General features: G+C 41.5%; 1 protein-coding gene and 1 long non-coding RNA gene across 2 annotated transcripts in view; one reads left to right on the top strand and one right to left on the bottom strand.

Moving 5' to 3' along the window:
- Positions 1–3,913, bottom strand: part of MCM6 (minichromosome maintenance complex component 6) — a 43,028-nt gene extending 39,115 nt beyond the window's left edge. Inside the window, exon 1 of the mRNA XM_059927568.1 lies at positions 3,712–3,913. Within this exon, the coding sequence (XP_059783551.1) occupies positions 3,712–3,818 (107 nt within the window). The 5' untranslated portion in view covers positions 3,819–3,913. The remainder of the gene's footprint in view (positions 1–3,711) is intronic.
- Positions 3,914–4,129: 216 nt separating this feature from the next.
- On the top strand, positions 4,130–13,860 carry LOC132368854 (uncharacterized). Its single transcript, XR_009504166.1, has 4 exons — positions 4,130–4,303; positions 5,221–6,050; positions 7,788–7,900; positions 13,264–13,860. It is a non-coding gene; the product is annotated as an uncharacterized LOC132368854 (long non-coding RNA).
- The last annotated feature ends 13,410 nt before the right edge of the window (positions 13,861–27,270 follow it).

Genomic DNA, 27,270 nt, shown 5'->3' with positions numbered 1-27,270 from the left:
ATGAAACTGGGTCATTTGTAGAGATGTGGATGGACCTAGAGACTGTCATACAGAGTGAAGTAAGTCAGAAAGAGAAAAACAAATATTGTATATTAACATATATATGTGGAATCTAGAAAAATGGTACAGATGAACCATTTGCAAGGCAGAAATAGAGACACAGATGTAGAGAACAAACGTATGGACACCAAGGGGGGAAAGCAGGGGGTTGTTGTTGGTGGTGGTGGTGGTGGGATGAATTGGGAGATTGGGATTGACATATATACACTAATATGTGTAAAATAGATAACTAATAAGAACCTGCTGTATATTAAAAAAAGTGATAAGTAAAAAAAAAAAAAACTCAAAAAACCCAACTCTATTAATGATATAAAAAAAAAAAAGAAAGAAATTCAGGTTAAAATCCAAAGATTTAATTTCTAAAGGGAAAACTGACAGATTAGCTGTTGATTTAAGAACCAGAATACAAATAAATACACAGAAATGAGGTGCTTCAGCGCCTAAGACCTCAGGAAAATGGAAACATACACACACACAAAGTAAAGCTGGTGTGTTTTTTCCAAAAGTGTATCATATGAACAATATTTGATTTTTGTTCTTCTAACATAACCATGCAGATTAGTTTTGAGAAAAAATCAATTTCTCCTTCAAATACAGCATGTTCTAACTGTTAAATACCTAACGAACAATATCTATCTGCAAAGCACTATGCCAGAGGTACCACAGGCTGGAAATGACAGCATTGTTCCTCTGCTAGGGTTGACACTCTCATAGGAGACATTTCTACTAAAGAGAGGGACAAGACATCTAAATGTCCATGACAAATGAACGAACAAAATGTAGTATACACATACAACAGAATATTATTCAACCTTAAAACAGGATATTCTGCAATGTCTCAATATGGATGAATCTTGAGGACATGGTGCTAAGTGAAATAAGCCAATTACAGAAAGACAAATATTGCATGATTCTACTTATATGAGGTATCTAAAATAGTCAAATTCAGGAATTCCCTGGTGGTCCAGTGGTTAGGACTCCACGCTTTCACTGCCATGGGCCCGGGGTTCGATCCCTGGTCAGGGAACTAAGATCTCACAAGCCACTGGGAGCGGCCAAAAAAAACCCCCCAAAAGTCAAATTCATAGAATCAAAGAGTGGAATGGTGGTTGGAGGAAGAGGAGAATGTGGAGGTACTACAGGCATAAAGTTTCAGTCAAGCAAGATGAATAAGCTCTAACAGATCTACTGTATAACAATAACACGGTACTGTTAAAATTTTGTTAAGAAGGTAGATTTCATGTTGTGTTCTTTCCACAATAAAATGAAAAAGAAAAAAAAGGAGGTAAAAGAAATGTGACAGGGGAATATAAACTAATTTTGCCTAACAGGAACATCTAGAAAGGCTTCATGCATATAAAAGGTAGTACTGGAATTCGGCATTGAAAGAGTTTTAAAATTTGAAAGAAAAAAAATGAGTGGTGGATAGATTGGCTACAGATGTTCGAAAGTATGTGGCAAAGTCAGGAAGGTATGGGAGGAGTGTGGATAATGACAGAATGGCTGTGGAAGATCAAACTGGAAAGAGCAGCTGTGAAGAATTTGGATCTTATTCCATAAGCAATGGCAAATCAAAGTTGATATTTTGAGAGGGAGTTAACATTTTTTCCCAACAAATACAGGGATTATTTGCCTTGTTCATCATTGTGCCCAGGAGTTAGCTGCATGGCAAACTGCAAGGAAGCAAAGGCAATTACATTATTTGTTAAAATCAAACATAATTGAGGACCTGTGTAATGTGGTGTGGTGGCTAGGTGGGATTAAGGATGGGATTTACATTCAGATGAAATGGCTGACAGGTAGATATATTAACAGACATGACAGAAAATGGCAGGTTGGGAACATACGGGAAGAAAGGATTGGTGCTGCCTGAAAGGTTTATAAGGTTTAACAAATGAGGTATGAATCTTTAGCTAGGCTTTGAAGGATGAAGAGCTGTCAGGCAGAGAGTAACATTGCCAAAAGTAGGGAAATATAAAGTAAACTATGGTTTTAACTCTATCAGAATTTCGTAAGACAGCAGAATTATTCACAGTAGTAAAAGCGTGAAAACAACCTACATATCCACGGATGGATGAAGAGACAAACGAAATGTGGTATAGACATACAATGAAATACTATTCACCCTTAAAAAGGAAATTCCGGCACATGCTACAGCATGGAAAACCTCAAAGACACTATGCTAAGTGAAGTAAGCTGGTCACAAAAGGACAAATATTATATGACTCCAAGTCTGAGGTACCTACAGTAGTCAAGTTCATAGACAGAAAATAGAATGGTGGTTGTCAGGGGCAGGAGGGTCGGGGGAATGGTTTATCATTGTTTAGTGGGTGCAGAGTTTCAGTTTGGGAAGAAAAAAAGTGGTCTGGAGATGGATGTTGGTGATGGCTGTATAACAAGGTAAATGTACTTAACGCCAGTGAACTCTGCGTTTAAAAAGTTAAAATGGGGACTTCCCTGGTGGTCCTGTGGTTGAGACTCTCTTCCCAATACAGGGGGCATGGGTTCGATCCCTGGTTGGGGAACTAAGATCCCGCGTGCCACAGGGCACGACCAAGAAAAAAAAAAGGTTAAAATGGTAAAGGTTTTACCACAATAGAAAAAAAAAATTTCCTGCCATGTTATGAGCCTTAAAGACGTGGAAGTCATTAAGGCCCCTGAGAATAGCTAAAAGGAATTTTAAGGATGGGAAGCATTTTCGTAAGACATGTGCTAATTTTTTAAAGCTTCATTATAACTAGTGCTAACAACTTAGTGGAGTTTCTAAATATTAGTAAAACCGCATAAGATTTTTTTTTTTTTTTAGGACTATGGCAAAGAGTCTCAGGCCAAGATGTCATCGAGGAGAACTTCAAATGCAAGAAATGATCAAATTTAAAAACTGAGCTCTTAAAAAAAAAAAAAGAATTTCCTAAGACATTCCGCAGTGCTTCCACTTCTTCCTGGAGGCGGTAGAGTCCATACTCAGGGAAAGCAGAGCTATATCTGCACGATCTAAGAAAAGTAACTGGTGGCAGTGGCTGAAAGCCAGGGAGAGGGGGTTTGAGATGGCTGCAGCCTAAAAAAGGCAACAGAAAAAAAGAAAAGTGGGGTTTGGAGGGTTGGAAGGATAGGAAGAGACGGAGGGAGTGCGTTCAGCGCCATAAGCAGGTCGGCCCCTCGCCCGAGCATCTGTCAACCACGGGGTTCACTCCGGCCCTTTCAACTCCACGGGCTCCAGGGCTGCCAGGCCCTCGGTGGACCCCAGTCAGACCCCCGCCAGGACTCATACGCCAGTTCGGCCTCCCCCGCGACCCCGCAGACGCGCGGCCTAACTGGACGAGTTACTCATCCCCACCCAGCCTCAGGGTCCGAACAGGGAACCGGGGGCTACGCGACCACCAGCCTTCCAGGCTGTGAGAACTGAACGGCGGGCCTAAAGCGCTCGGCCCAGGGCACTGCGCACGGCAGGAGTTTGCGGAAGGGCTCCAGATGGATTTCACCCCCGGAAACCAGCCCAGCCCGGCCCAGCCTCCTCCCCGCGGCCCGCTCTCCGAGGCGCGCGACCCCTCAGTTCCCGAACACGCGCGGGGCCCACGGCGCCCCCGGGCTCCGGAAGCCGCGAGGGGCGGGAGGGGAAGTTCCGCGGGTAAGGGGCGCCCTCTGACTCACTCCTCCAAGAAGTCCAGGAACAGTTTCTGGCACTTCTCGGCCACCTCGTCGCGGACTTCCAGGTGCTGGCTGCCGGCGCCCGGCTCCGCTGCCGCCGCGAGGTCCATCGCTGCCTAATGCTGAGTGGCCGCCGGCGCCACGCTGGAAGCAAGCAGAGCGTTGCTTCTCCCCGGACGCTGCCGCTCGGCGCGCACCTCCTCTGCCCCGCCCCTTCGCCGGAAGGCCGGAGCCAATCGTGGCGCAGGAGCTCGGGGATTTCGCGCCAAACCTGTCTAATGAGCGCGGCCTCTCCCTCAGCCCCGCCCACGGAGCGGAGATTTCGCGCCAAATGCAAAGACCCGAGAAAGCCGGGTAATCGGCCTCTGCGCCTGCGCAGTTGGTCGTGTCCGGGGGAATTTTGCTGCTGGAGCGAGTTAAAAGATAAGATCTTTGCCCGGGGGTGGTTTTTCTAATATTCTTCAAATCGTTTCACTTATATTAATTGAGCAAGAGGCGTAATGCCTTATGGAAGAGGAAAGTGAGTAAGATTCCGACCTCCTGCTTGAACCATGTAATTGGAGGACATAAACTGTAAACCACCGGCTGAAACCCTGTAAGAGTCAAAAGTGACGTAGTAACAGTACTAGGGGGAAGGGAGAGAGGGGAGTTGGCAGAATTATTATGGTTGGTGCTGACCGGGAAAAATCAGCGAATATTTGACGCTGTTGATTACTTCCTCTCTCAAACGCACTCTTGGCTTGCGTCCTCTTGACTTCCCCTCTCTTTGGCCATATTTTCCCGGCTTCGTTTCACTTGATTTTTCTCCTATCTCTTTGGTCATTCCTGGTTAGCCTCCTTTGTAGGCGCCTCTTTAGGGAGTCCCTTAAATGTTCTGGTCCCAGAGCCCTCTTTTCCCATAAAGGAGCTCTCTTGGGCGATCCCCTTCACTCACTTGTTTTCAATTCACCAAGGCCTTGGTGCTGATGACTTCTGAATCTGTATCACCAACCAGGTCTGTTTCCTGGGGCTCCAAGAAATTACAAGAAGCCTGGATCAGTTCCATTTTTTGAGGCTTCCAAGCACATTAAAAAAAAAAATTTTTTTTTTAAATGCCGAACAGGATGACAGAAGCTACAGTAATTCTTTTAACACACACACATAGAGAAAGACACTATTCACAAAATATTTACAAGGTTTAACCAAAAACTCATTGCTTGTGTGCTGTAGTGTATTAGTGTGTGTATTGCCTCATTTGAAGGGGATGGGAACCCTTGCAGGCCTGTACCCCTCAGTCCTTCACCAGCTCCAGATCTGCCTGCCTACAGGACATCACCACTTGTATATACTTTAGGAACCTCAAACTCACCTGTTTGATGATATTCACAGCCCTTCTGCACTGGCACAAGAATGGATCCAGGAGCTATCTAGGAGCAGTTTGCTGACCAGATTCTGTCTCATTCTCTCAAAAGGCCTCCTTCTTTTCTTTCCCATTTTTCTTTTTCCCCCTTCTCTTTCTCTTCTATCCTCAAGGTAGATTTCCCAGAACTAAAGCACCGTGTACAGAAGGAAGAAAGCAAAGAACAGGAGTGCAGAGTTCCAGGCTAATTTACGGCTGTGCCCACTGAGAAACTTGGAACTTGCTCTTCTCGGCTGTCTACACCTCACAGGCCCTCCCTTCCCCCTTCAGACATGCACCTCTGGACCAGAATAGGAGATGAGGTCTCCTAGTGAGGGTAGTGGAGGTACCTTCCATAGAAGAGGAGGATGTGAGGTATGAAACATATCTGAGCTGTATCCCAGAGAGTAGTATGCCTCTGTGTGTGTGTAAGCCTGAGACTGCTATCCTTAGAAAAGCCTGCTTGCAAGGTTGGCCTTTGGCTGGCATTTGGGAACTTGACTGGTAAACAGTTCCCTACACTGATATTACACTTTCCCTAAATGGTAAGGATGGCTCACTGTGCCTGAAATGTTTTTACAAACAACGTGGTTGATACTGAATATCTTCTGAGAGTCTGGAATCTTGACATGTGCTCAGTAGACAGTGCTTATGTGACCAGCCCCCAGTGACAACACAGGCTTCTCTAATGAGCTTCCCTGGTAGACACGTGTGTGTTATTACAGTTTAATGCTGGGCAGGAATTAAGTGCATTCTGTATGACTCCAGAGGGGAAGGACTCTAGGAAGCTTGTGCTTGGTCTCCTCTGGATTTTGCCTCCTGTGCCTTTTCCCTTTGCTGATTTTACTTTCTATCCTTTCACTGTAATAAATCATAACCATGAGTATGATTATATGCTGAGTCCTGGAGTCCTCCTAGCAAATCATTGAACCTGAGGATGGCTTTGAGGAACCCCCAACACAATGTATGTATTTTTTAACCTTATAATAGAGAATTTCAAACACGTAAATGTAGACAGAATAGTATAATGAACTTTCATTATGTAACCCCGATAAGCACTAAAATGTGGCCAGTCCTGTCCCAACCACACACCCCATCTGCTTTTCCCTCTCCATAATGATTATCTTAAACTTTTTATTTTAGAATCGTCTTTTAAAATGTCTTGCAAAAGGTAGGATAGAGTTGTCATATACTCTATGCCCATTTTTCCCTATTGTTAACATCTTACGTTACCACAGTACATTTGTCACAATTAAAGAAGGAACTTCAGTACAGTATTATTAACTAAACTCCATACTTTATTTCGATTTCAGTAGTTTTCCCCTAATGTCCCTTTTCTCTTCCAGGATCCCACCCAGGATACCATGTTACATTGAGTTGTCCTATCTCTTTAGTCTCCTCTGGTCTGCGGTTTCTCAGAATTTTATTGGTTTTGATGACATTGATAGTTTTCAGGTATACAGCTCAGGTATTTTGCAAAATATTGCTCAGTTGGGATTTGTCTGATATTTTTTCTCATGTTTAGACTGTAGTTAGGGGGTTTGGGAGGAAGACCATAGAGGTAAAGTACAGTTCTCTTCACTCCCTTATGATTTTGAAGCACATCCTAGATATCATATCATTTCATCTGTAGATATGTCAGAAGGCATCTCTAAAAGATAAGGGCTCTTTTTCCTGAGACATATCTTTGGCTGGGCTGTAGCAGTACAGGTTGATGATGCTGATTCTTTTAAAGCTAATTGTAATATTTTCCTGGATTACCAACACTTCAATATATTTTGAATAAAACCAGCAGATTAAATTTTTACATGGTTTAGGTGGTGTACAATATTCAATAATATATTTATCACATCAGATTATGAAATATTTTCTTCCAAATAAAGTCAATCCTCTTCTTATAAAATATGTAATATATATTACCTCTTATTAACAAAACAAGAGAATTAGATGTTAGCTGCTGATCAATTCATTTTTAGCAGTACATGATTAAATGCCTTTTTAGTCATTTGCCTTCCACTTTAATTATTTACATATGAGAAGTTTGGTCATGATGTGTAGCAAAAGTAGTGGAGAGGGCAGTGGTAATGATGGCAGTTTTTACCTGTTTTTATATAATACTTATTTAATTTTTTCCAAAGGTGAATGCCATAATTACACACACACACAGAGTTACTGCAAAAATATTTAAAACTTTCATTATATTTCTCAATTTATTATAACATCATTTTGACTATACTTACATTACATGATTATACTTCAAGAAAAGAGGAACGGCATATAAATTTATTCTTGTTTTTATAGCTATTATGAAAATGGGTAATTTAATTATAGTGGTATTATTTTAATATCAATTTGACTGCTTTTAATCATTAATTTTACAAAATGTCTTCCGGATTTTCTCTCCCAGTGGTTTTTAAGACTATTTCTTGAAACAATATTAACATTTTTGTTTGAATTGAAAAACGAAGTTGGATTTTTTCTAACAGAACAGTAAGTGTGATTTAGCTGATTCATTTACAATGAGGACAGGCTTCGCTAAGTGTTATGGGGTGGATATTTCTGGACATTGAATGACCTAAATCTTGAGCTCTGAGGTTTTGGCCAACATGTATCTAAAGAACATTATAAAATGAAAGCAGTTTATTTTAAAAAATTGTATAAGCAAAGGTTTGTTGAAATTAACTTTTTTTTTCTTCTCAAGTTTAGGAAAGATTTGGACAGCAGAAACAGAGTGAGGAATCCTCAGAAGAGATGGTAGGGAAGCCTTAGGAATAGATGTGATCACCCAGAGAGCATCTGAAGAAAGAGAAGAAGGTAGGTCCAAGCATGAGACCCTGGGGAATATCAGCATTTAAAAGGAGGCTGAGGGGCATCCTAGGACTTCCCTGGTGGTCCAGTGGTTAAGACTTCGCACTTCCAATGCAGGTGGCCTGGGTTCAATCCGTGGTCAGGGAACTAGGATCCCACATACCGCAGGCCATGGCCAAAAAAAAAAAAAAAAAGGAGGTTGAAGAGGAAAATGCCATGGGAGAGACTGGGAAAGAACAGCCAAAGAAATAGGAGGAGAATCTGAAAAGCCAAAAGAGAAGACTCTGGAACTAGTCATTGTCAGTGGTGAAGGCTGCAGAGTGGTCAAGGACAGAGACTAAACATGGCGGAAGGAGTTTCAGTGATGTGGAGGGGTGGAAGTTAGATTGCAGGGGAGTGAAGAGAGCAGAGGAAGCAGAGTGAGTGGCGACCACTCCTTACTAAGTTGGGCTACAAAGACAGAGTGGATTGTAAGGGATGTGCTCTGCTCTGTCTGGGTTGAGAGGCCCTTGACACAAGCTTTGGTGCTTTTGAAACAGTTGGCTGTTGGAGCAAACGTGCAGGGAGAGAGAGCCAGTCAGCAGTTACTCTCTCCCTCTGGCAAGTGAGGAGAAGAGGGGAGACTACGTGGCCCCCAACATTTGCGATGGAAGGGGTTATCTCACTCCACAGAGGCCTCCTGTTACACCCTCTTGCGCTTGTACGGCCAGGGTTACCACCTATGGTAGCAAGGCTGCAGAAACCCAGTCAAACTCAACCAGCCCAGCCAATGGCCCTGGTAGAGAGCTTTGTTCCAGATTACACAGTTACTAGATGGGCTAGCAGTTTTCCTGCATATAGCCCTTCTCCGAGAAAATTGGCCTTAGCTAATCCTACTTGTCCTCCCCAAAAGGCAAATACGGGGAAGTCTTTTGCTCTACAAAAGTGTGTACAATAAAGGAGTACTCACTCAGAACCTTGCACCAGAATCCAGTTGTACCTGGAAGGACGTTTTGTACGCCGAGTAATTGGCATAGCTTCCACAGTTAAGCACATGGGCTCTGGATTTGAGTCCTGGCTCCACTACTTAAGTGATCTTGGGTAAGTTACTTAACCTCTCTGTGCAATAGGTTTTTTATCTGTGGGACAATAATAGAACCTGTTAACAGCACTATCGTTATAAAGAGTAAATAAGTTAATATGTATAATGAGTTTTTAGCTGAGGGGTAATAATAGAACCTGCTAATAGGGCTGTCATTGTAAGGATTAAAAGAGATAACATGTATAAAGTGCTTCATAATATGTGCAAATATGCCTGGCACATATTAGATATCATACTCATATTCTATTTAGCCCTCCTCAGTACTGATTCATTATAACGCTATTTATCTCTGAAATATTTTCCATGAAAATATATTTGTAGGGGAATTCCCTGGTGGTCCAGTGGTTAAGATTCCGTGCTTGCACTGCAGGGGGCACGGGTTCGATCCCTAGTTGGGGAACTAAGATCCTGCGTGCCACGTGGTGTGGCCAGACCAAAAAAAAAAAAAATATATATATATATATATATACAGGATGACATAAATACACTACGGTATAACATATGTGTGTGCTTGTGTGTGTGGGTGTGTGTGTGCGTGAGTGGTGTGTGTATCCTTCCTTTGAGTGCTCTTATGAGTGCTCAGCCAAAGAGAACCACTGTAGCCCACTGTACTGTGTACTCTGTACCAGTAAAGGTTGGTTAGCCCACCACACCGCAGAACTGCACATCGCCATCTGCCGAAGTGAGTGTGCTCTGCAACTCACCGTATTAGGACTACCAGCTGGAGATGGGTGGAAGATGGATGTTATGAAGGGCTTCGTAAACATCACTGCCACTTGGGAGGAAAGACCAAGAATGGTATGACATGTGCCTGGGAGAAACTTTGGCCCAAGGCATGTCTTAACTTCAGAGTTATTGAGGAGATCCAAGAGCAAATGCCAGTGTTCCAGGAATGCATTTCCCTAAGGACTGTGCTATGAGGACCCAAGTAGGGCTGATGTGGCTGGCATTCCCATTTGCAGGGACCCAGAGACCCCTTGGCAACATGGGATATGTGTCCATTATGATTAGACCTGTCTCCTTACTGTCCCATCTCCGCCGTGAGACTTTCTGGCCTCCCAGCCTACAGTTCTCTCTCCTTTCTCTGAACTCTGGAAACATTCCATCTCCCAGTTGGCACATGTAGTTTTCTGCGTGATTAGGTTGGTTTTCTTTTCAGGCTGTTATCTTTTAGCTTGATATCAAACATTTTTATTTACTGATTAAAACTGGGAACTTGGGAAGAGTTAACATCTCTAAGAAACCAAAGGGCACATTTTCTTAAGAGAAATTTTTATTATAGAAAATTTCAAATATATTAAAAAGTAGAATAGAATTATGCACCCCTATGTATCCATCACCTAGTTCAATCTTATTGGATCTATAACCCCACCATCTTCTCCTGACACTAAGTAATTTGGGAAATTTCTGACGTTGTATAATTTCTTTTGTAAATAGTCCAGTATGAATCTCTAAAAGACAAGCATTCCTGTAAAAAAACATACAGCCACTATATCAGATGCTCTTATGTACCCCTTCAGGTCCTCACCTGTCTCTTGTTCCAGTTCCATGAGGGCTCTGAGCCACTTGATGGTATCTGCTGCCCTCTGTGTCTCTCAGGTTTCCCTATTGTCACCACAGAGGAACTGGCTCATGTGTCTTAGAAGCACCCTGGAGGAGAGAGGGAGGCAAGGTCACAGAGAATCTTTGATCAATGGGAGAGGAGAATCAGTGGTTAAATTGCTTTCCCCTAACCAATCCCCTACATATGGGTATGTAGGTTAGGATAGGGTTTTTCCCCCTCCCTTCTTCCCCTTGCCCACCATTAGAAACAACAGTGCAATAAACCTCTTTGTATGTGTGTATTTCTGGAGGATAAATTTCTGGAAGGGCTGGTCCTAGGTGAAAGTGAATGAATATTTTCGATTTGCCTAAACTGCGAAATTGGTTTTCAATAAGGTTGTACCAATTTATTCTCTTACCAATGCACAGGGCATTTTCATTTTAAGTGAAATAAGAACCTTAAGCCAAATGGTTAAATTCTGAGCTTAGAATTACGGGTTGCGGTCTGTCAGTGAGAAATGATTATTTGGGTAATAGAAGCTACCTGGTACCCCAAAGTCTCAGCAATCCAGAACTTTGCTCCATTCATTCATTTATTCAATCATGCAACAAATATTTAATGAGTACCTACTATGCATCAATACTAAGGTACTACTGATACTGCAGTGCCTGTCTGTTGTGTAGCTTACATTCTAGGGGGCCAGGCTGAAGTGGAGCACACTGAAGACTTGAATAGAATTCATTCCTTCTTGCTATTGAGCCTCAAACAGGTAAACTGTTTCTGTTACAGTTAGCCCAATAATTACCCAGTGTTTTATAAAGAGATAAAACCCATCTTCTTGGCTTGAAATTGAAAAAAGGAAATTTTACAACCCATTCTTCAAGACAAAAAGAGATTCGCACTTTTCACGTGCAGTTGTGGCAGGCTGTGCCGGCATCAGGGGCTAATCATCCATCTTTTATCAGCCCCAGAGACTCATCCTGGGCCTATAAGACTGGTGGGTTGACAGGCAGCTCAGAAAAAGAGGCACTTAAAAGCAGCTCAGATGCAACCAAATGAAACATTTTTCTGATCTGAATGCAAGTCCACCAGGTTATTGTGAATAATTAAATGAAACAAAACAAAAAAGAAACACAAAACCAAAAAGAGCCCGTGCTCCTTTCAGCGGTTATAGAGGACTGTATGACTGATAGCGATGTTTAGAAAGCATTGCATTGCACAGTTATGTGGGAGGCAATAAGGACAGCTAGTGTGATTCCTAGCATGGCTTCAACTAGAATATCTGAGAGTGTGTGGCATGTGTGGGTTTTGTTGTTGTTATATTATTAATTAACAGGAACAAAGGGCTGTAGTGCTTCGTGCTGCTACTGGTTCTTTCTGTGCTACAGCTCAGTGTATGAATCCTGTCCTTCAGTCATCAGTGTGTTGGGGTATCCTTCAATGGGCAGACATTTCTGTAGATAGGACTCTTAGAAACTTACCTAATGATGGAAGCAGGATATGAATACAACTACAAATTGCAGAAAAACGCAAGTATACCAAAATACATAAAATATAAAGTGATATGAAAGTAGAAAGTTGAAATGGAGGATTCTAATTAGGATATTTTCTGTAAATTGAGATAACCTATGGGGAGGCAAAAAAAATCTTTCATTCCTTATTTTATAGTAAATTATAATTTTAACAATTGCAAGTAATACATATTCAGAAGGATACAGATACATAAAGGCAGAGGGATACAGATAAATGAAAAGATAATAAAAACCACCCCAAATTGTATCACACAGAAATATTATTGGTTAATATTTTGATAAATATTGGGTGGGCCAAAAGTTTCGTTCATTTTTTTCCGTGAGATGGCTCTAGTAGCACTTAGGTGTCTTTAACGTCATTCGAAACAATTTTGTTAGATTGTATGTGACAGCTGTCATATCAGCGTGCATTTAAAAAAAGACTTATCAGAATTGGTGAATTTTTTTTTTTTTTTGGCTACGCTGGGTCTTCGTTGCTACGCACGGGCTTTCTCTAGTTGCAGCGAGCGGGGGCTACTCTTCATTTCAGTACGCGGGCTTCTCATTGTGGTGGCTTCTCTTGTTGCGGAGCACGGGCTCTAGAGCACAGGCTCAGTAGTTGTGGTGCATGGGCTTAGTTGCTCCGCGGCATGTGGGATCTTCCTGGACCAGGGCTCAAACCCGTGTCCCCTGCATTGGCAGGCGGATTCTTAACCACTGCACTACCAGAGAAGTCCTCACAATTGGTGAATTTTTGTGTAGCCATTTTAATATTGAAGATGGAAGAAAAAAAGCAACATTTTTGGCATATTATGCTTTATTATTTCAAGAAAGGTAAATACGCAACTGAAACACAAAAAAAAGGTTTGTACAGTATATGGAGAAGGTGTTGTGACTGATCGAACATGTCAAAAGTGGTTTGCGAAGTTTCTTGCTGGAGATTTCTCGCTGGACGATGTGCCACGGTCGGGTAGACCGGTTGAAGTTGATAGCACTCAAATCGAGACATTAATTGAGAACAATCAATGTTATACCACTCGGAAGATAGCTGACATACTCAGAATATGCAAATCAAGTGTTGAAAATCATTTGCACCAGCTTGGTTATGTGAATCGCTTTGATGTTTGGGTTCCATTCAAGTTAAGCGAAAAAAACCTTCTTGACTGTATTTCTGCATGCGATTCTCTACTTAAATGTAATGAAAATGTTCCGTTTTTAAAATAAATTGTGACAGGCTATGAAAAGTGGATACTGTACAACAATGTGGAACGGAAGAGATCGTGGGGCAAGTGAAATGAACCACCACCAACCACACCAAAGGCCGGTCTTCATCCAAAGAAGGTGATGTTGTGTATATGATGGGATTGGAAGGGAGTCCTCTATTATGAGCTCCTTCTGGAAAACCAAACGATTAATTCCAACAAGTTCTGCTCCCAGTTAGACCAACTGAAAGCAGCACTCGACTAAAAACATCCAGAATTAGTTAACAGAAGACGCATAATCTTCCATCAGGATAATGCAAGACCGCACGTTTCTTTGATGACCAGGCAAAAACTGTTACAGCTTAGCTGGGAAATTCTGATTCATCCACCGTATTCACCAGACATTGCACCTTCAGATTTCCATTTATTTAGGTCTTTACAAAACTCTATTAATGGAAAAAATTTCAATTCTGTAGAAGACTGTAAAAGGCACCTGGAACAGTTCTTTGCTCAAAAAGATAAAAAGTTTTGGGAAGATGGAATTATGAAGTTGCCTGAAAAATGGCAGAAGGTAGTGGAACAAAAGGGTGAATACGCTGTTCAATAAAGTTCTTGGTGAAAATGAAAAATGTGTCTTTTATTTTTACTTAAAAACCGAAGGCACTTTTTGGCCAACCCAATATATTTCAGTATTATTTTAATGGCTATCTAGATTACTATAAAGTCCACCCATGTAGTATATTTTTACAAATTTAATTTAAATCTTTAGATAATGTTTTTGAGGAATTAATGAGTCAAAGGGGAAAGCATTTTAATACTCTTGATATGTGTTTTCAAGCTGTCCTCCAGAAAAATGATACACTCTCTCCAGCATAGTGGTAGTACTATTGCCATTTTTTCCCTCCTTGCCAATTTAAAAAGAAAAAATGAGACCACATTTAGTTTTTACATGTATTCTAACGATTTCCTGGGGCACCTCACCAGCTTTCAATAAATACAGTTCAATGGATTGCACTAAATCTGGATTTCTTTGATTGTTCCATTGTGGCTTATACAAGGGTATGCTCTCCTGTTGCATTTCACACAGAGGGTGAAACTCTGAGACTACATCTTCCTCGTTGTCTTAGTCCTCAGAAATGGATTCTGAGACAGAGATTTCTGTGCAGGAGATTTATGGGGGAGTGCTCTTGGGATCAATACCTAGTGGAGTTAGGGAAAGCACAACCGGGTAGAGGGAGAAATTGAACTACGATGCAGTTGCAACAGAGACCTCAGCTGATCCCACAGATAGCCCTGGAGGTCAGATGGCCCCTCAGAGTTGTCCCATATCGAGGCAGGGGACTGGGCCTTTGACCCCAGCATCAAGCAGTCATTGGATGCAGGCTGCCCTTGGGGACAAAGTGTAACTTTAGGTGGAGCACCTTCCTTCGGTCAAGGGCAATTCCTAGAAAGGGATATGGCTGTGAGTTTTCAACAGCCAGCACTCCTGTGGCTGGTGGTGAATGAGGTCCTGAAGAGGGTGTCTGGGTGGCACATCACAGCATCCCCTACAGCCCACGCTCGCACCTCTCAGATCCACTTGCTTCGTATGGTAAGTAACTCTGCATCTGGGAACAGCATCTCCAGGATCCTGGTTGGCTCTTTTCCTGGAGAAACTTACAAGAGGAAGGTTAGTAGGATGAAAGACAGCCCTTGCAGCTGAAGCTGATCTTGAGGCTACAACTGATACTCATTATGACTCCTCCTCTACCACTCATTCTTGATTCCCCTCTCTCTCAGCCAGCGCCTTTGCTGTAGGTGGCTTACCTGGTGCGGTGACAGAGAACTTTGTACTTGAGGGGCCTAAGCTTTTGGTCACCATACCTTTCTCAGGTCATGGCTAAAACTGGTTAGCATATGTATGAGGAGAAGCCCTACTGGATTATCTGATGTCAAACATTTTCTTCTGTCCCAGCTGCCCTTCTTCTTCCTGCCAATCAGATCAAATAATCCTGCCACTATTGTGTCTCTTCCTTGTCTCCTGCTTTCTGGCATGAGGAACCTGAAATGGCAAAACAGCAGTTACAGTTTCTAGTTTATGGGGCTCTATTGTGTCTCCTGGTGGAAGTGCTAACTCTCTGGAATCCAGGACCTCTAGATCCACACAGTCTCATTCTGTGGGGAAGAGAGCATGAATTTCCCAGGTGGACCACTGGAAGAGATGGTGAGCAGGGCCACTGCTTACACCTCTTGTATCCCGGACCCTTGTATTCTACCTAATGGGCACCGTGCATCTTGCAGTGGTTGTTGATTTAAGGTGTATAACATGTGCTGGAAGTGGTACCCCTTCCTTGTACAATATCTCCACACTGGCACCTTGGTCGAGCATTCAAAAGGTCCCTCTATCCTTCTGTAAGACTTGACGCTTCTGGGGGCATGCAGTATGTAATAGATCAGTGTCAGGAGCTCAGCTGAGTTGGGAAAGAGCTAAACTGTCAAGTGTCTGAGTAGCTGATTAATGAAATAAGCCAAAAATGAAAGAGCTAAACTTTTAAGTGCTTATTGCAATGGTGTAAGCAAGAGGCTAAACCCAGAGAAAGCAAACTCCTCTGTTCCTTTTCCCCCATGGAATGATGAGTGGTGGATCCGTGCAGATGTGGGGGTCATCTCATTGTTGAGGGAGGCTTGAACAAAAGGCTATGATAGTTTTAGGATCCTGAGGTGGAGGGTGGGGTCAGAGGGAAGGGCTCGGAGGGAAAAAGTCCTGGGTACTGAGTTGGAATGGGAAAAGGCATCTTCAAGGTCCACCCTCCTTCCCCCCAGCCTGCCACTTCCTCCCCAACCCATCTTCTATTAGGAGGTCTCAGCAAAGCCGCCTAAAGAAGACTTCTGCCCAAGGCCTCAGATAAAGAGACTTAGGAATGAAGGTGCCTGGGCTAGGGATGTAAATATGTGGAGTATGACCAGCCAAAGGGGTCCGCGTCCTTGACTGCATCTCGCTTCAGAGACGGCAATGCATTCACCATGCACCAACTCTGGTGCGGGGAGGGCAGCTTTCTCTGTCAGGTAAAGCTTTTGTAACTGGGTCTGAAAAATCACCCATAGATTTTTAACCAGAAGCCAGACTCCTCAGTCAGTAGATCCCATGGTGTAGTGCCTAATGCTTTGTTATAAAGTGGGACTCTTAGTCTGAGTTTTAGTGTGGGATTCCATGTTGGTGGATCAAACTTGGTAAGCTCCTGGGCTGCTACTAGATGCCATGTGGGCAGGAAAGGAAAACCCATAACCTGATGTATGCATTGAGTCAACTTAAGGTGAATTGCTGTTCTTTCCAGGGTGGAAAGGTCCAAATGTATTCAACTTGCTAAAAGTAAAAGGTTGGTTTCCTCAAGATATGGTGCCATGCTGTAGCACACCATTGATTTCTGTGCTGGCCTAAAGGACATTTAGCAGTGGGAGTAATTAGATCAGCCTTGGTGAGTGGAAATTAATGCTGGGCTCAAAGCCTCTCTCTGCCACCTGGCTACTCTTTCACGAGGCTATTGTGCCAGGCTTGCAATGGCTGACAACAGAGGCTGGCTGAAATCAACTGGCCAAGACATTCTGTCTACTAGTGCCTCTTGTGTGGTGGATATTCTCTGGTGGGCATTAACATGTGTTACTAAGATCTTTACATTTTGTGCCTATGCCCATAGATCTATCCATATGCTTTTTCTATAAGCCTCCTTATTGTCAAATTTCCAATCTTTTTCCTGGCCTCTGACTAATCAGCCTAGCCATTCGCTGATGCCCACAAAGGTTATATATGGTCTTACATTGGACCACTTCTCTTTCCATACAAAATAGACAGCCAGAGGCAGTGTATTGGGCGGGTTTCAAGCCTTTCAAGGCCACCTTGAGTGGTAGTAGTGCAGCAGCAGCAGCTACTTGCCGAGTCAGCCCAGCCATGAGCCAAACATGGCCCCTTTCCTCCTCTGCCAGCGGGTCTTAAGGAAGTCTCCTTGTCCCCCATACACGGCCATAAGTTTCAGCAAGGAGAAGCACTGAAGCAACAGTGGTGATGACAAGGGACTCTGGGAGTCCTGCCTATCTGGCTTACTTGGGCCCTTTTCTATTCATGCCCAGTCTCAGACATACCAACCACTATCTTATGATGGATTGCCTTGACCCTTATAATTTGGTGGATCTGATAGAACACATAATGGGAAGGTCTGGCTGCATGATCACTTGATGTCCTAGAGTCACATGCTCTATCTCCACCAGGGCCCTGTAGCAAGCCAGGGGCTCTTTACTGAATGGTGTATAGTTCTCTGCTGAAGGTGGCATAGCCTTGCTTCAAAAGCTAACGGGTCTATGTTGTGATTCTCCTATTCAGGCCTCCTATAAACTCCACATGGTACCTTTTCTCACCACTGATACTCTTACAACCGCAGGTTCTACTTGAACCACAGCCTGGACCTGCTTAAGAGCCCTCTCCTGTTCTAGGCACCACTCAAACCTGATAGCATTCCATATAGATAGGTCAGAGCGAAGTGTGAAGTATTCTGTTCAACAGTTATTAGTTCCATGTATACTAGACTTAGAAAGTAAAAATAAATTAGGATATTATTGTTATTATTACACTTTTTGAATGTCTTATAAAAAGTGGGGCAAACATAAAAATGTTATGGAGGAAATATCTCTTTAATCCACAATCATAAAACCAGCACGGTGCATTCTGCAAGTACTGCTGTGTAAACTGTCAGGGCAAAGGGAAGGAATTCCAGGGAACAGATCATCTTTTAGGATGCTCTTCTATGGTAGGTTTCTTTCTTTCTCTTTTTTTTTTTTTTTTTTTTTTGCTGCACTGGGTCTTCATTGCTGCGCGTGGACTTTTCTCTAGTTGTGGTGAGCAGAGGCTACTCTCCGTTGCGGTGCACGGGCTTCTCATTGTGGTGGCTTCTCTTGTTGTGGAGCGTGGGCTCTAGGCGCGTGGGCTTCAGTAGTTGTGGCACGTGGGCTCAGTAGTTGTGGCTCACGGGCTTAGTTGCTGCATGGCATGTGGGATCTTCCCGGATCAGGGATCGAACCTCTGTCCCCTGCACTGGCAGGCAGATTCTTAACCACTGGACCACCAGGGAAGTCCCTATGATAGGTTTCTTTAAAAACATTCAAGAAATGTTTTACTTTCTCATCACCTGAAATAAAAATTAAAAAAAGACCCAAACACACAGAACCTTCAGCATTTCGAATGATAAAGTCACACAAGCATTTTCAAAATCCATTTTGTGTATATGTTTAACCCCAGCATGTCTGCTTTGCCTTTTTAATTAATTAATTAATTAATTAATTAATTTTTGGCTGCGTTGGGTCCTCGTTTCTGCGCGAGGGCTCTCTCCAGTTGCGGCAACCGGGGGCCACTCTTCATCGCGGTGCGCGGGCCTCTCACTATCGCGGCCCCTCTTGCTGCGGAGCACAGGCTCCAGACGCGCAGGCTCAGTAATTGTGGCTCACGGGCGTAGCCGCTCCGCGGCATGTGGGATCTTCCCAGACCAGGGCTCGAACCCATGTTCCCTGCATTAGCAGGCAGACTCTCAACCACTGCGCCACCAGGGAAGCCCCTGCTTTGCCTTTTTAAATATTCGAGTGGGGGCTTCCCTGGTGGCGCAGTGGTTGAGAATCTGCCTGCCAATGCAGGGGACACGGGTTCGAGCCCTGGTCTGGGAAGATCCCACATGCCGCAGAGCAACTAAGCCCGTGAGCCACAACTACTGATCCTGCGCGACTGGAGCCTGTGCTCCGCAACAAGAGAGGCTGCGATAGTGAGAGGCCCGCACACCGTGATGAAGAGTGGCCCCCGCTTGCCACAACTAGAGAAAGCCCTCGCACAGAAACGAAGACCCAACACAGCCATAAATAAAAAAATAAAAAATAAATAAATAAATAAATATTCGAGTGACAGTAATAAGAAAACAAAAGAACTTTGGAATTAGCACTTTAATGCTTCTCACAGGTGGAAAATTCAATTACGTCTGGTTCTGAAGGAAATATTAAGTTGGATATATGGAGGCTGTGGCTAATAACCAGTCAGAGCAGCAATAAAGCTATGTGTGCATGTCTACGGTTTTCCTGCAAATTGGAACATGTTAACTATCCCAAATTAGATCCAGTCACAGCCCAGGTGCAGGAGTCTGTAAGGGCATAAAGCATGTTCTGAGTTATGGTATTTAAGAAAACCAACAACTAATCTCATTTAATTCCTAAAACTTGTCTCTGTTCGGCAATTTCTTAATATGAATTGCTGCATGATCAGCTCTTCTTTGTTAGAACAGCTTTAAAGAACACTCATACAAAGATATGTCTGGCTGAGTATGTTAAAAAAGTAGAGTGGTTAATTTGGAAACTTGTATAAAGATTTGACTAAATTAGAGAAATGAATAACTATTTTGAAGCTCAAATAATCCATTAATACATGTAATCCACTTATTTTTAAACGCAGATAGGAAAAAGGCAAAGGGCTAAAAACAATGTTATGTTTATATCCTTTCAGACCTCTCTCGGAGTGCATATATATATTTGGATATGTACATACAGTTTTCCATAAACAGTGTGACGTGGTGTCTAGGTTAGGGTCCTGGTGGGAAACATGGCACACTCAGCAGGAGTATGCTTGAAGAGAGTTTTGTGAAGAGGCCATAACCAAAAGTTTGGGAAGCTTTAAAGGAAACCAGGAAGGGATAGTGAAGCACCCAAGAGCCAGCAACCGTAGGAAGCTATTACCCCCTTTAGGCCTGAAGGGGCAAAGAGAGGGAGCAGCAGTAGGACCTGAGAAGAAGCTGTGGTTGAAGGGAGGAAGCTGTGACCTTCTGCTCCATGGAAGCTGTAGCCTTCAGGAGAGGAGAACAGCCAAGGCCAAAATGTGGCCCAGCAGAGAAGGAAAATAAATATCCTGATCTTTCTCTTCTCCCTCCACCTAATCTCCTGTTGGTGCCTTCCAATGACCAAACCCAATTAGAAGACATTGAGAAGGTTACCTGGTTGATGTAGTCCATAGAAGTTGGCTTCCCTGGGCACACAGCAGAGAGGAGAAGGGGCAAATAATGTCCAGCTCACAAGAAGAGTTTTCAATGACAATGAATACACATATATATGTAGTCCTAGCTTTGCATGGTTCTGATAAGTACGATTTTCAGTTTCAGCTGTCTTGTTAAGTCACACCAGTCCCCTAACAACATGGTTCAAATTTCAGTTACCTTAAAATACAAACATGATTACTAGCTCTTTAGTCCACATATCACTCCATAAATAACAGATGTTTGTCATGATCTGTGACCAATCATGTCACTTCTTTCAAAGTTTGTCAGTGACTGATCACTGCACATGTTATTCCGTTCATACAGAGAGCAAAGCACGGTAGTTATGTTGTCTCCTACTGATGAACCCATGCAATATTTCACAAAAATAGATAATTGAAAGTGGGAATTGTCCAACAAAAATAAAAGTGTAGCAAAGAAACAGAGTAAAATTTGAATCAAACATAAATGGCTTTATAGAGGAAATAAGAACATGGGAGTGTTGACACTGCCACCATTTGAGAAACTCCGGATATGCAGCTAGAAGAACTTCTTGACATAAACAAAGAAAGTGGCTATGATGGCGAGGATGAAGATATTTCAGATGAAGTGACAACAGCAAAAAACTTCACAGTAAATCAACTCTTGGAGATATTTCATGACATTGAAAGTACAAAGGGTAAAGTGTCAGAAGCTTATCTGAATTTAAGAAGTAGTATGACAATTCACCAAAACATAGGAGAGATGGCCACTCCATACTAAACAAGAAGAAGGGAAACACTGTCCAAATTACTCTTAATAAATTTTTTTTACAAAGGACTAAAATTTTAATTCTTAATGTTTCTAATATTTTAAATTATAATGTACAATTAAGTAAATATTAATTTTACTATTTTTTAATTTCCGTATACACTTGTAACTAACACTAAAAGAATTTTTAACACTTGACAAATTTTTAAGGTCACAGAACAATCATATTCTCCCCCTTTGATTTTTGACATTGCTTTGCACAGTTTGCGTTTGTATGGTCATTTTTAGGGTCCTGCACAACTATGCAAAGCAAGGACTGCCTGTATTGTGCTTTTCAATGACTGATTAACATTCTATAATATGGATAAAACATTATTTAATGACCTATTAATGGAAATTTAGGTTGATAACAATTTTCTTCCCACTGGTATAAACAATGCTGCAGTAAATATTCTTATAACATCTTTTTTGAGTACCTGTACTCTTAGGATAAATTCTAAGAGTGAAGGTTTACAGGGTCAAAGGCAGTGCACATTCACATTTTGATACATACGGCTGAACTGCCTTCCGGAAAGGGAGGCTGAGGGCCAGTTTACACTCCACCAACAATGCCTCAAAGTTCCCAATTCTCCATCCTGGTGCAAACAATAAGCGTGTCTTATCATCACTGCCAGTTTGATATCTCACTGGTGTTTCAATTTGATTGCCAGGGAAGTTGAACATTTTTAAGAGATAAGGTTTTAAAAAGTTATCTGGAAAAAGAGTTCCCTAAAGACTACATTGAAAGTAGACAGAGCATTTACTTGCTCTAGGGACATAATGACATCTTAATCCATGAAAAACAGCGGCAGCCACTAGTCCAACTTTCCAGGCAGCAATTAAGAGTCTGGCTCATTTTAATTAAGCAAGGTACAAACAATGATTTGAAGAGAGAGTATATAAAAAAAATGGCAAGACTTCGCAAACTGGTGGCTACCACTCTTAGCTAGATGGCTTGTTTTAATTTTTTTAAATTTATTTTTTATTAAAATTTTTTTTCTTAGAAAAGGTTTCCTTTTATTTGCTTAAGGAATACTACCCATTCCAGTTCTTATGAACGCTGGCCTGAACCTCAGATGCGTTTTGAAATTCAGTAGTCTTTAGGCAACAGAAATTTTAAAAATTAAGCCATTACAAACTGGAAGAAAATAAAGGCAATGTAACTGGTCTCTAGATGGAAAAATGCATTCTAGCTATAAAGTAATAGGAGATTGTATAATATATATGTACATATGTATACATATTCCTTACACACATATATATATAAGAAAATATATATCTATATATTAGACTACATAAAAATTTAAAACTGTCAAAATATAAACAAAATTAAATAAATACATTTGTGATATTAACTCTTCAGTGTTTTTGTTGCAATATGATAGACAGCAAGTATGACAAAATGCTATTCTTATCGCATAAGAAACCCATAAAAATCATGAAGAAAAATACTAAAATTTGAATTTAAAATATGCAAAAGACACACACACAAAAAAACATCAAGAAGGAACTATAAATGTCTGTGGTGTATTTTCCAAGAAATCTTTCCCAATATGATGTGGTGCCTGGTTTGTAAGGATCCACATGAGGACTCTCTCCCAGGTCTCTGCTTTTTCTGAGCAAATTTCTCTGTGAATTGTATACTGTCCTTGTGTCCTTGTTTTCAGTGATTACTGGGAAGGTCAAAAACCATCCTTAGCATGGGTAAAAGATCTTAATACCACACAGTTTGTATATCCCCGGTTTTCCTTTCTTTTCTTTTCACCAGTTTTCTCACTTATTATTATTTTGATATATGGTTTTATTGTGTAAACTACCTCAAATACATTTGGAATGACATAGGTTTTAAGTAATTCATTACATTTTACAACTGCACATATTGCATAGCTTCTCTCTGCAGTTTACCTTTGTAATTCTCTTGATTCTGTACACCTGAGTTGTAAACAGTCATAGGTATAAAGAGCCAGCCTCACTCCCATTGTCCCCTCCACTGCTTCCCTTTCCTAGTCCAGCTTGGGGTTCAGAATGAAAACTCAGCTGCTCCTGTTTGGTGGCACCACCTGGTGGCCAGTTTGGGGGACTCTTTCGGCTATTCTGATTTTTCCTCACGAGCAGCAGATGTCAGCTTCTAGGTGCCAGCACGAGTGCAGCTAATCCAGTCCTCCCACCAACTTTCTGGGCTGTGCATTATTATCTCCATTTACAGATGGGAAAACAAAGAGATAAAGTAACTTGTCCACAATCACAAGTTGAAGAAAGGACAAAGCTAAGATCTGAATCCAAGTCAGCTAGTGTATTAGTTTTCTTCTATTACATAACAAATTATGACAAATTCAGGGACTTAAAACAGCATCCACTTGTTAGCTCACCATTCTGTAGATCATAAATCTACAGAATGGATGGATGCTCTGCTTAGGGTCTCATAAGGCTGAAATCAAGATACCAACCAAGCTGGCCTCTTCTCTGAAAACCCTTGGAGAGGCATCTACCTTGAAGCTTCCCCAGGTTTTTGGAAGAAATCACTTCCTTGTGGTTATAGGAGTAAGGTCCCCATTTTCTTGCTCCCTGTCATAGATGGCTTATTTTTAAAGAAGGCCTTTGGGTCACACTTTGGTGTTTTAACTAAATATATATATATATACATTTTCACATTTAAATGAACAAAATACACTGTCAGAGGTGAATATAAAAGTAAAACTCCTGTGTAAAACTCCTCTTTATCCTGGGTTAATTATTAACATCTTCTTCCCTGAACTGTCGAAATTAACCAGCCAATTTATAACTAATATCAGGCACATGTCATTTTGGGGGGCAGGGGTAGGGCAAGGAATAGTGACTTTATTTGGAAAGTCTTCTCAGCAGACTAAGAAGATGGTGGACTAGTGTCCCAGAGAACCATCTCCCCTGAGTTAGAATTCAGGCTTCTTTTATACTAAAAGGGGAGGTGGTAAAGTCCTGGAGGGGATGTGCTAATTTCTTCCTTCCTGCAGCCATTCACAGGCGAGCCTGGTCAGGACGTTTCCTGTGAGCCCAGCTAACGTGACAGATGAGTGCATGGTAAGTAACATTATGTGTCCCTCTTGCAGTCAGCTGAAGTTCAGGCCCTTGTTCTCTCCTGGTTTTAAGGAGGACTTGGTCTCTGGGTTGGAAAGGATGTAAGGCTACTTCAATTGGATAGGCAGACCATACTGTAATGAGCCTGTTGGTCTATTCCTTGCTCCAACTGCTAAACACTGGGGCAACTGGTGTCACTTTGGGGGATTTTGAAGGAAAGATCCTCAGGACAAGTGGTCCTGGCAGCTGCTAGCACCTTACCCCCAAAGTTCCCCAACCAGGGCTGGCTGGCTACGAGCAGCAAGCCTCCTGGCTGACCTGGGAGCTGAGTCCAAGCTTGCACTGCTCACTGCATGACAGGCCAATAAATCGAGAGACAAGTTGTTCTAGCAAGGAATAGCGATTTTATTTGGAAAGCCAGCAGACGGAGAAGATGGTGGACTAGTGTCCCAAAGAACCAAGCTCTGAATATGGGGCTACAAAAAGCTTAAGACCAGGTGCCTGCCCTTAGCATTAACAACAATACCTGTTTAGTGAATACAGTTTATATCTTGGACCTGTAGAAGACCTTTTACCTATGTGTCTCATTTAATCCTCACAATTCTGCAAGGTAGGCATTAACTCCACTGTTCAGATGAGGAGATCTGAGACTCAGAATGATTGTCCGGCCATTTTTTGACTCCACATTGCTACACCAAATTGTTTAAAAAATCCAGTTGAAGAAACAGCAGGAATGAAGAGTAACAGGAATTTTAGAGAAAAATTAAGTGCAAATCCATGTGGTCTTGATAGTAAGAAAATATAGTTTTCTTTGGGTTGAATACCCTGCAGTATAGTCAATTGGCTAGATCAATATTTATGTATTTATTTAGATATTTATTTAGATATTTATTTATTTATGTATCTACCTATTTATTTATTTATTTATTGGCCGAAACATCTATCTATCTATCTATTTATTTATTGGCCAAACCACACAGCATGCTGGATCTTAGTTCCCTGACCAGGGATTGAACCCGTGACCCCTGCAGTGGAAGAGTAGAGTCCTAACCACTGGACCACCAGGGAATTCCTGACAGATCAATGTTTATTATTATTATTATTTTTTATTGGGGTATAGTTGCTTTACAATGTTGTATTAGTTTCTGCTGTACAATGTAGTGAATCAGCTATATGTATACATATATCCCTTCTTTTTTGGATTTCCTTCCTATTTAGGTCACCACAGAGCACTGAGTAGAGTTCCCTGTGCTATACAGCAGATTCTCATTAGTTATCTATTTTATACATAGTAGTGTATATATGTCAATCCCAATCTCCCAATTCATCCCACCCCCCTTTCCCCCCTTGGTGTCCATATGTTTGTTCTCTATGTCTGTCTCTATTTCTGCTTTGCAAATAGGTTCATCTCTACCATTTTTCTACATTCCACATATATGTGTTAATATACGATATTTGTTTTTCTCTTTCTGACTTACTTCACTCTGTATGACAGTCTCTAGGTCCATCCACATCTCTACAAATGACCCAATTTCGTTCCTTTTTACGGCTGAGTAATATTCCATTGTATATATGTACCACACCTTCTTTATCCATTCATCTGTTGATGGACATTTAGGTTGTTTCCATTACCTGGCTATGGCAAATAGTGCTGCAACGAAAATTGGGATACATGTGTCTTTTTGAATCATGGTTTTCTCAGGGTCTTTGCCCAGTAGTGAGATTGCTGGGTCATATGGTAGTTCTATTTTTAGTTTTTTAAGGAACCTCCATACTGTTCTCCATAGTGGCTGTATCAATCCCACCAACAGTGCAAGAGGATTCCCTTTTCTCCACACCATCTCCACCATTTATTGTTTGTAGATTTTTTGTTGATGGTCACTCTGACCAGTGTGAGGTGATACCTCATTGTAGTTTTGATTTGCATTTGCTAATAATTAGTGATGTTGAGCATCTTTTCATGTGCCTCTTGGCCATCTGTATGTCTTCTTTGGAAAAATGTCTACTTAGGTCTTCTGCCCATTTTTTGATTGGGTGGTTGGCTTTTTGATATCGAGCTACATGAGATATTTGTATATTTTGGAGATTAATCCTTTGTCAGTTGCTTCATTTGCAAATATTTTCTTTCATTCTGAGGGTTGTCTTTTCCTCTTGTTCATGGTTTCCTTTGCTGTGCAGAAGCTTTTAAGTTTAATTAGGTCCCATTTGTTTATTTTTGTTTTTATTTTCATTACTCTAGGAGGTGGATCAAAAAAGAACTTGCTGTGATTTATTCCAAAGAGTGTTCTTCCTATGTTTTCCTCTAAGAGTTTTATAGTGTCTGGTCTTACATTTAGGTCTTTCATCCATTTTGAGTTTATTTCTGTGTATGAGGTTAGGGAGTGTTCTAATTTCATTCTTTTACATGTAGCTGTCCAGTTTTTCCAGTACCATTTAGCGAAGAAGCTGTCTTTTCTCCATTGTATATTCTTGCCTCCTTTGTCATAGATTAGGTGACCATAGGTGAATGGGTTTATCTCTGGGCTTTCTATCCTGTACCATTGATCTATATTTCTGTCTTTGTGCCAGTACCATACCGTCTTGATTACTGTAGCTTTGTAGTATAATCTGAAGTCAGGGAGCCTGATTCCTCCAGCTCCATTTTTCTTTCGCAAGATTGCTTTGGCTATTCGGGGTCTTTTGTGTTTCCATACAAATTGTGAAATTTTTTGTTCTAATTCTGTGAAAAATGCCATTGGTAGTTTGATAGGGATTGCATTGAATTTGTAGATTGCTTTGGGTAGTATAGTCATTTTCACAATATTGATTCTTCCAATCCAAAAATATGGTATATCTCTCCATCTGTTTGTGTCATCTTTGATTTCTTTCATCAGTATCTTATAGTTTTCTGAGTACAGGTCTTTTGCCTCCTTAGGTAGGTTTATTCCTAGGTATTTTATTCATTTTGTTGGAATGGTAATTGGGATTGTTTCCTTAATTTCTCTTTCTGATCTTTCGTTGTTAGTGTATAGAAATACAAGAGATTTCTGTGCATTAATTTTGTATCCTGCAAATTTACCAAATTCATTGATTAGCTCCAGTAGTTTTCTGGTGGCATCTTTAGGATTTTCTATGTATAGTATCATGTCATCTGCAAACAGTGACAGTTTTACTTCTTCTTTTCCA

The sequence above is a fragment of the Balaenoptera ricei genome, chromosome 7 (genome assembly GCF_028023285.1).
Source record: "Balaenoptera ricei isolate mBalRic1 chromosome 7, mBalRic1.hap2, whole genome shotgun sequence".
In the NCBI taxonomy this organism is placed as follows: domain Eukaryota; kingdom Metazoa; phylum Chordata; class Mammalia; order Artiodactyla; family Balaenopteridae; genus Balaenoptera; species Balaenoptera ricei.
Note: the sequence above shows the minus strand (reverse complement) of the source record. Positions and strands in the feature narration are given on the sequence as shown.